Source organism: Procambarus clarkii, chromosome 61, assembly GCF_040958095.1.
Source record: "Procambarus clarkii isolate CNS0578487 chromosome 61, FALCON_Pclarkii_2.0, whole genome shotgun sequence".
In the NCBI taxonomy this organism is placed as follows: Eukaryota; Metazoa; Arthropoda; class Malacostraca; order Decapoda; family Cambaridae; genus Procambarus; species Procambarus clarkii.
Genome location: NC_091210.1, coordinates 12,097,886 through 12,108,286, shown reverse-complemented (window position 1 = coordinate 12,108,286; position 10,401 = coordinate 12,097,886). Strand labels below are relative to the sequence as shown.

At 39.7% G+C, this 10,401-nt stretch overlaps 1 protein-coding gene across 1 annotated transcript; it reads right to left on the bottom strand.

Moving 5' to 3' along the window:
- Positions 1 to 6,051: 6,051 nt before the first annotated feature.
- Positions 6,052 to 10,043, bottom strand: LOC138354078 (uncharacterized). Its single transcript, XM_069307793.1, has 2 exons — positions 9,765 to 10,043; positions 6,052 to 9,463 (listed from the first exon to the last, which is right to left on the bottom strand). Exon 2 carries the CDS (start codon positions 8,632 to 8,634, stop codon positions 7,198 to 7,200), a length of 1,437 nt encoding a protein of 478 aa, XP_069163894.1. The 5' UTR covers positions 8,635 to 9,463; positions 9,765 to 10,043; the 3' UTR covers positions 6,052 to 7,197.
- Positions 10,044 to 10,401: the final 358 nt, after the last annotated feature.

Sequence of the window (10,401 nt, the reverse complement as noted above, 5' to 3'; positions counted from 1 at the left end):
AGATTGATGGGGGGGGGGGGGGATACCCTATTTAGCCACCAAAAATCATTTATTTTATTATATTTATTCAAGAGTTCTTATATTATTGTAAAGCCTCTAGAACGCATAGCGTTTCTGACAGGTCCTTTCATCCAAATTTTTCCCTGGAATACGACCCGACAAATCGTTTAACCCATTCACTTAATAATGCAAACTGCAACTCTTAAATGCAAACCATGCTCTGAAACTCTCCCTGGACAGATGTAATAGGACCCATTATCACCACACCAGAAATAAATATATCTTTGATATCCCCAGGGTCAAACTTAATCTGTATAAACACTCTATGCAAATTAAGGGACCTAGTCTATGGAACTCATTCCCTAGTGAATTGAAAAACTGTAAAACTTTTGCCTTATTTAAAAGCAAAACCAAAAAGTACCTAATTTCATCTTCTTAGTTTCCTACACTGAGCTTTAAATTTGCTCTGTACCTAGTGTTACCCAATCTCCTAATTTTTATGTAATATCAAACAACCTTATCATTGTGTTCATTGCTGTCTTCTTTAATGTGCTAGCCATATGCTGTATTGTGACTACCAATTTTTGTCAACTACCATTCAAGCTGTCATTGCAACCAATCTTATATTGTTTCTGCTGTATTGTGCCTACCAATTTTTTTGTCAACTACCATTCAAGCTGTCATTGCAATCAATCTTAGCTACCTATGTGCTTTAATATACTGTACCTACAATTTTCTCTCATCTTTTTTCATTTCATGTAATCTGTTATCATTTTTTGTCTATAATTTTTGCAAGTATTTACCTCCTTAAAATTTTCTTAGATTAAGGACCTGCCCGAAACGCTGCGCGTGCTAGTGGCTTTACAAGACTGTAATTACCATATTTGTATCCTCACATTCCTTATGTACATTCTTGTATATGCATAAATAAATAAATAAAATAAATAAATAATAATAATTTATTTAATAATAATTTATTTAGGAATTAGAAATGTGATGAAGTATTTAGGAATAAGACTTCTTGATTGATTTCATAAGAGCCCAATAGGCTCTATTTGATAGGAGTCAAATAGGTTCAAGAGTCAAATAGAGTATATTTGATAGAGCCCAATAGGCTCCAGAATCTGTAACCAGTTGATTGACAGTTGAGAGGCGGGACCAAAGAGCCAGAGCTCCACTCCTGCAAGCACAACTAGGTGAGTACTTCTGGGTGAACAGAGGCTACAGATAAGGATTGGCGCCCAGTCAATCCTTTCCAGCCAGGATACGAATCCAGGCGCAAGTGCTTGCGAAGCACCGGGCGAGTGCTTTACCACTGCGCCACGGGGACTGCATCTACATCTATTGATGTAGAACACAAAGAGGGTAGAATAGCCTAAGCTACTCTATCCTTTTTTTTTTTTTTTTTTTTTGAGATATATACAAGAGTTGTTGCATTCTTGTAGAGCCACTAGTACGCGTAGCGTTTCGGGCAGGTCCCTGGAATACGATCCCCTGCCGCGAAGAATCGTTTTTTCATCCAAGTACACATTTTACTGTTGCGTTAAACAGAGGCTACAGTTAAGGAATTGCGCCCAGAAAATCCTCCCCGGCCAGGATACGAACCCATGACATAGCGCTCGCGGAACGCCAGGCGAGTGTCTTACCACTACACCACGGAGACTCTTTTGAAATGTATTTTATCGCTTCAATAAACGTAATTGAACTTGAAGCCAAGGGTGGGCAAATATATACAACCCGTTCTCGCACTTTCGTATAGTCAATATTGACTTATTAAATACGTGCATGTGACATACTTAACATACTAGTTTACTTTGAAAAGCTTCATAGAAAACACCGACCTTACCCAACCTTCTTAGTATATCAAGATAAGCATTTTATTGCTTCGTAATTACAATTATTACTTAACATATTATAGGTATATACAGTCATGAAATGATTCACGTATATTAGTTTTACTGCTAATTGTCTCATCATTCTAATTTTGTGATATAAATTGTATCTTTACAAAATATCATCTTTCTAATTATTAGTTAAAGGTTTCTCCAAAATTCTTCTCTTTCTCCAAAATAATATTTTTTATTTAGGTTGCCATACGCCACATCAGTCTAACCAGTATTGAAAAGAAAATCTATTTCTATCTATTTCTATATTATACCGATCTATTGAAAAGATCGGTATAAGTTGTTACCAAATAAGTTTGTGATTCTGATATAACAATGTATCTATACTTGCCATGCTGTTACTGTGACTTTTAATACTTTACCGGAATTTACACGAATTTATCTCTAGTGGCCTCGCCGAGGATTTGAAGCCGGCGGCGACAACCAAGAAGATCATTGAAATTGAAATAAGTTTATTGAGGTAAAATACACACAAAGGGATGAGGTAGCTCAAGCTATTCTCACCCCGTTCAGTACATCGTGTTAGTTTAGTTTAGTTATAATAATAATAATAATAATTTTTATTTAGGCAAAGGTACATACATAAAGAGATTTTACAAAGTTTGTTGGCTTTATAGATAGAGCTAGTACATACAATGCCTAAAGCCACTATTACGCAAAGCGTTTCGGGCAGGAAAAAACACTACTGACTAAAGCTTAAAACTAATGGGTAAAAAGAAAAAAATGCGTTGAGTACAAATAAAAATAGAGGTAAAAGAGGGGGGGAACATTGTTGAAAAAACAGCACAAATACAATTATAAATTATTACAGAAAATTACATTAAAACAGCGTTGATTTGTAAAACAAAAAAAAAAAACAAAAAACATACATGGGTTGACAATAGAAGGGTAAGGTAGGTTACATGGAATTTATTAGGTATAGCTTCGTTTTTAACTTAAACTGGTTGAGAGAGGTACTGTCTTTAACATGGTTGGGAAGGTCATTCCACATCCTGGGCCCCTTGATTTGTAGAGCATTTCTGGTTTGATTAAGTCGTACTCTAGGAATATCAAAACTGTATTTATTTCTGGTGTGGTGCTCATGGGTTCTGTTACAACCTTCTATGAAGCTTTTGAGATCAGGATTGGCATTACAATTTAGCGTTTTGTATATGTATAATACACATGAGTGAATGTGCAGTGACTTAATGTCTAACATATTCAGAGATTTGAGTAGGGGTACCGAGTGATGTCTGGGGCCAGAGTTGGATATTGTCCTAATAGCAGCTTTGTGTTGAGTAATTAGAGGACGTAAGTGATTTTGGGTAGTAGAGCCCCAAGCACAAATACCATAGTTGAGATATGGATAGATAAGGGAGTAATAGAGAGTCACCAGGGCAGGGCGTGGTACATAATATCTGATCTTAGAAAGAATGCCCACAGTTTTTGAAACTTTTTTTGATATGTTTAGAATGTGTCCCTGGAAATTCAGCTTGTGGTCAATGAGAATGCCAAGGAATTTGCCATCTAATTTGTTACAAATTTGGGTATTGTTTATTTTGAGATTTATTTGATTAGAGGATTTATTGCCAAACAGAATATAGAAAGTTTTGTCAATGTTAAGGGTGAGTTTGTTGGCAGTTAGCCACAGATGGACTTTATTTAGCTCAGTATTTACTGTGGCATTTAGTGCAAGGGGATCAGGACTGGAGTAAATGAAGCCAGAGTTAATTTATTATGCACCCCATACCCATCTTGTGGGCGGTAGTGGAAAGGGTTACAGAGGCACATCGTGTTAATACATACATAGACACACATCACAAACAATAAACGTATTACCGAACATTCTGAGAGATAAACATATCAGATATGTACCACGCCCTGCCCTGGTGACTCTCTATTACTCCCTTATCTATCCTTATCTCAACTATGGTATTTGTGCTTGGGGTTCTACTACCCAAAATCACTTACGTCCTCTAATTACCCAACACAAAGCTGCTATTAGAACAATATCCAACTCTGGCCCCAGACATCACTCGGTACCCCTACTCAAATCTCTGAATATGTTAGATATTAAGTCACTGCACATTCTCTCATGTGTATTATACATATATAAAACGCTAAACTATAATGCCAATCCTGATCTTAAAAGCTTCATAGAAGGTTGTAACAGAACCCATGAGCACCACACCAGGAATAAATACAGTTTTGATATTCCTAGAGTACGTCTTAATCAAACTAGAAATGCTCTGCAAATCAAGGGGCCCAGAATGTGGAATGACCTTCCCAACCATGTTAAAGACAGTACCTCTCTCAACCAGTTTAAGATAAAAACAAAACACTACCTAATAAATTCCCTGTAATCTACCTCACTCCTCTATTGTCAACCCATGTCTGTTATTTTCTTTTCTTTTTTTTTTTTTTTTAATCAACACTGTCAACCTATTGTATTTGTGCTGCTTTTTCAGTCATGTTCCCCCTTTTTTTATATTTATTTGTATTTGTTCTCAACACTTTTTATTCTTTATGCTCAATTAGTATTAAGTTCTAGATATTAATGTTTTTCTTGCCCGAAACGCATTGCGTAATAGTGGCTTTAGGCATTGTATGTACTAGCTCTATCTATATATCAATCCATTAATGTAACATCACTTGTATGTATATACCTTACCTGAATAAACATCTGAATCTGAATCTGAATATACATTTCTTCCTTTAAGATCATTGAAAAGTTAAAATACTAAAAAAGCTCCCAGTAGACATAGTATAAACGGACTTCGCTAAAGCTTTTCATGAAAGACTGGCAATAGTCTGCAATAGTCAAACTAAGTTTTTACTTCAATTTCTCAAGGAAGAGAAGGCCCGCAAGGCACGCTGACCCTCCCCCTGGACCGGAATAATAATAGCATAGTTAACCATTGCAACCCACGTACGAAAGAAAACGTAATAAAGAAAACGTAAAAGCAGGGGCGTCTTGAGGAAAAGAACGTCTAACCTGAAGGTTAACATGCAGGAAAACAAAAGGTCCCGAGAGAAACATAAATAACACACAGGCCAGACAGTGCAAAAAAGAAAAAGTATCTTTACTGAAGCATAAATAACGGAACGTTATTAAATGCGGAATAACGTAGGTACGGCACAAGTAAAGAAAAGAATCTTGTTACGAAAGTAAAGAAGAGAAAAACGCTTCTTATTCCAAAAAGCGGAATACACCATCATAGAGCTCCTTCCAAGAATAAGCACTCAGTGTGTCAAGACACTGAAAGTGTAAGAGGTGAGGGAGTTTAGGCACTCCACGTAAGCCCCATTCCAGGTCCCCCAAGGCCTGGCGTACGGCTGTGTGGTGGTGCTGGAAGCCAATTCATGCCCGTGCCACCTCTTGGATGGCTTAAATCTTCATCAATCAATGTTGACCAAACTACACACTAGAAATTGAGGAGACGACGACGTTTCGGTCCGTCCTGGACCATTATCAAGTCGATTGAGAATGGTCCAGGACGGACCAAAACATCGTAGTCACTTCAATTTATAGTGTGTGTGTATATATAGGACTTTGATTAAGGCAGTGTCTAGGATGCTCCCGGACGCAGGTTCGAATCCTCGTCACGGCCCTTGTGGATTTGTTTGTAGTGTGTGGTTTGGTCAACATTGTTCAGCCACGTTATTGTGATTCATCATCTTCATCAATCAATCAATCGGTCCAAAAGCCAGTTAGTATTCTAGCTCATTCATTTAGTAGCAACATGGAGAAAATATTCTTCCCTCAATCTTTCGTAGCATAAACTTTCCCATCCGGCGCCTGGGTTCGATCCCGGGCGCCGGCGAGAAACAATGGGCAAAGTTTTTTTCACCCTATGCCCCTGTTACCTAGCAGTAAAATAGGTACCTGGGTGTTAGTTGTCACGGGCTGCTTCCTGGGGGTAGATGCCTGGTCGAGGACCGGGCCGCGGGGACACTAAAACCCCGAAATCATCTCAAGATAACCTCAAGATAGATCCTCTGTGGACCTCCCCTCTTAAGCTCAAAGTCAGCCCCTTTACCTGAGAGCCACTAACACTAGTGGCCTCGATGAGGACAGGAAGCCGGCGGGTTGTCGTAGGTCCCCGACATGCTTATTTTTCCACTTATTATATTTTTCATCCCAAGATTGAAGTTCCTAAGAGGCAAATTCTTTTCTTTACTAATTTTTATTTATACATTTTACATTAAAACATGTTACAGTGTTTAATTAGTAGGTATTACTATATATAATCATTAACATTCTAATATTTTTACAATATTATTCTATTAGAATATCAATATTTCTACAATATTAAATATTAAATTCTAATGTTTAACAAAAACAAAATAATTATATATTGTTAACGATGAAATATCCTAATTATACTCATTATCATCAACTTAATCATAATATATATTGTAAAGAATATTTTTAATAATTTTGGAAGCAACATAATAGTACAAGTAGTTCATTCATGCCATTTGTCAAATATAAAAACACAAATACCCCAAGTCCTTAACTGCTCGCCTCTATTCACTCACCAGTAATTGAAGACCTGGTTGTAAACCAAATGACGGGTTGTGTTCTATGGAACACCTGGTAGTATAAAGTTTAACATGATATTGGAAAGAAACGTTATTTTGAGGTTATCTTGAGATGATTTCGGGGCTTTAGTGTCCCCGCGGCCCGGTCCTCGACCAGGCCTCCACCCCCAGGAAGCAGCCCGTGACAGCTGACTAACACCCAGGTACCTATTTTACTGCTAGGTAACAGGGGCATAGGGTGAAAGAAACTCTGCCCATTGTTTCTCGCCGGCGCCCGGAATCTACTTCGGGACCACAGGATCACAAGTCTAGCGTGCTGTCCGCTCGGCTTCCATTCGTTCGTTCGTAGGAACGTTCAAAGCCTGCTACAGGTGTCAGATGTCGCTACCTCAAGTACCCACTCATATTAAAAAAACACACACATATACACACAAACAGAAAATAATATAAGTACCTTACAGTTTGTAAATACTTCACACTTAAGAAATTCTAAGTACCTCACACTATGAGAAGATTTTAAATCCTTAATTTTAGATCTTTAATCCTAAATTTTCCCCGGAATACGACCCGCCAAACTGTTTAACAACCAGGTACCCATTCACTGCTGGGGGAATAGAGGCTACAGTTAAGGACTAACGCCCTGTAAATCCTCCCCAGCCAGGATACGAACCCATACCAAAGCGCTCGCAAAACGCCAGGCGAATCACTTCGCCACGGGGCTGCTGAACCACTGGATCCTTATCACTGAGCCTGTTGACATTCCTTCTGGTTATTGCTCAGAGTTCCGTCTTATCTTTAGCTTCCAAGATGAGGAAGAGAGGCGCCTCCGGACCCCATCTACAGAGATACTCCGGGATGAAGGCCCAGATCTACAGTGGGAGTTGGTAGCTCCCGCCGGGGCCCTCCGCACCGCCTTCAGCAGAGTGATGGGCAGACGCAGCACTTGGCACAAGATGCTGAAGATATTCTTGAAACAGGTGATCTCAATCAGCCAAGATGTAGATGCTCCGATAATGTGTAGTATGTGACTTCCAGTGCATTTTAGGGTGGTGTTTATTTTGTGCCAAAACGATTCTACTGTCGTGGATAGAATGTTGATGATCATATTCAAAGATGATGCGATTCTTTTGATGTATAACTTGGGATTCCGTGAGGGTCCAGCTCTCCTGGGGTCTAAATCATCTTGTGAAATCTTTTCGAATGGACACTCTTTGTCGCGTGCCATCAGTTTCAAAAAACATTTTTTGCTTTTGGCATCTTGTTCTAATTTCTCCGGATGTGTTTGGAAACTATTTGTTTGTTTTGACTCCGAAGAAGAGACGCGTTTAAATATCGGTTTAGTCGAGTGTTTCCTGGAGAAGGTCAGAGTCTTGGAGAGAGCCCCGAGCAGCCCCGCCGTGGCCACGAAGACAGTCTCCAGCAGAGTGGCGGGAAGACGCACAACCTCTCCCAAGTTCCTGATGATCTTGGCGAAGGAGCTACTTCCTGGCAGGAGGAGCTGGGCCTGCCACGCCATCACCCAGGCTGGTACTCGCCTCAGGTACGCCCTCACCACTGCCTTCGTCGTCCTCGACGGCGCTAAGTTGAGGACGAACAACATAGCTGACCGATACCTCAAGCCGGAGGTGATGTAGCAGAAATATATCATAACGCGTTTGAACAATTTCCTTGGAATGACTTCGACCAGCAAAGATATAAATGCTGCGTTAATCTGAACGATGCGAGCTGTGGTGGATTTAAGCAAGGTGTTTATTCTATGCCAAAATGATGTAAGTGCCATGGATAGAATACAGAGGATCATGCTCAAAGAGGATGCAAATCTCCTTACATACAACTTAAGAGTGAATGTAAAACCGTTTAACCTGAAATCCAATTTCTCTTGTGAAATATTTCTAGATTGACTTTTCTTGTCAATCTTTTCATCTCCTGTCATTAATTTCCATGGAAAATGTGATTTATTTTTGGTAGGTTGCTCCAATTTCCCCGAATATCTTAAATTTTTGTTCATGAGCCTCGTCTCGTCCGGTTTGTTATTGAATGACTGATCGTGCTTAGCAGTCATTATTTGTGTGGTAAATTGTTCCATAAATATACGTGACCTCTTATATTTTCCTTGATTTTCAGATTCATCACTAAATTTTCCGATTTGTTTTACATTTTCCACAGAGTGCTTTGATTCGGAAGGTTTTGGAGATAAATTTTCCATTTTCTGTGCCTTTTCCAAGATATTTTTTTTATGAATTTTATCTTTGGTTGATGATACAAAATTTCTATGTTCAAAATTTTTTCCACTTGTTTCTGATACGCGGGAATATATCTTTTTTTCCAATTTATTTTCTGTATTATCTGAAATTGGCTTCGTTTTCTTAATAGCCTCAGTAAAATTCAGCAAATTGTCAGACTATCTATAATTATCCAAAATACTCGTTCTCCCTATTTATTTCTCTTCTACATTCACTTCCGACCTGTCATAAGTTGTTTTTCACATTTATTGCTTGTAACTTTCTCAAGTATGTAAACTAACTCGTCCCGAGAGTATCCTTGCTTGCCGCGAGGCTTCTGGACAGCCTGGTATACAATAGTTGTTTAGTAATGGTGTATACCAAGTGTTTGCCTATGTTAGGTGGATTTTGGGTTGAGTCTGTGTTGGCCTTTCTTGGAAGGGAGGGAGGGAGGGAGGGTGTGTGTGTGTGTGTGTGTGTGTGTGTGTGTGTGTGTGTGTGTGTGTGGAGAAGGCGTCTGAGCTCACAATATGGAAGCTAGAGGAAAGGTGCAGTGGGAGGAATTAGGAAGGAATAAGATGGCATTCGAGTAATGAAGACTGAAGTACAGACATAGTTATGAGCTAAGACAAACAGTGGGTGGTGAGACAGCAATAGGTAGGAGTGGTCTCAGTGTTATTGTTGCTTTAGATTTAGCTACTCAGATCAAAATGTCCATGTAGCACGGGCTATGGTAAGCCCGTAAGATCTCAGTAGCGATGGCCTGCTTTAGGTGGGCGAGGCGGAGGCACAGCCGTCTCGTCTGGGCCAAGTCTGAAAAGTAAGACAATTCAAGATTAATGATCATTTTCTTGTTACAGGAAGACTCCTTAAGCAAATCTTAATACATCTTTATCCCTTAATGTACCTTTTGAGAGAGAGAGAGAGAGAGAGAGAGAGAGCATGAGAAAGAACGAAAGAAAAAGTGTAAAGAGAAAAGAGAAGATAAAAGGTAGAACGAGAAAGAGAGAGAAAGGACACTTACAGGGCCATGTAGGAGAGTGTTGCACTCTTACAGGTCATGTAGAAGTGTGTTGGACACTTACAGGGTCATGTAAGAGTGTAGAACACTTACGGGTTCATATAGAGGGGTTCCTCCTCGTCAATAACAGCGTCTCCTTGATAGGGGGCGGGATGTGGGTAGTCCTGATGTTGATAGCCTTGATCAGGATAGTCTTGATAGCCTTGAGCTTGGTAGCCTTGTGAGTAGCCTTGAGCTGGGTAGTCCTGTTGGTAGCCCTGGGCTTGCTGGTCCTGCTGGCCGTAATTGTACCTTGAAGGGGTCTGGCCATAGGCTTGGCCCTGAAACGAGGTCATTTCAAAGTTAGGTCCAATAGGTCAGGTTAGGTACAATGAAGGTGGTATTCGCAGATACAGACACGCACAAACACACATGCACACGAGACGACATGGACAATTACAGAACACAAATGAAATGGGGAAGCAGAGAGCCCCTTTGAGAATAACGAAAGAAAGAACGGAGACACAGATTGATCTACGGACGAATCAGATGGAAGGCAAAACTTAAATGATCGGAAGGAGAACGACAATAAAGGACCGGGTATGAAACTGAACAAGGAGAACACCTTCACAGATAACGCTAGATCCTTAACTGTAGCCTCTGTTCACCAAGCAGTGAATGGGTACCTGGTGGTTAAACGATTTGGTGGGTCGTATTCCGGGGAAAATTAAGATTACGGACCTGACCGAAC

Excerpts from the sequence above, each read along its gene's own strand:
- LOC138354078 (XM_069307793.1), bottom strand. The coding sequence starts at position 8,634 with ATGGAAAATTTATCTCCAAAACCTTCCGAATCAAAGCACTCTGTGGAA.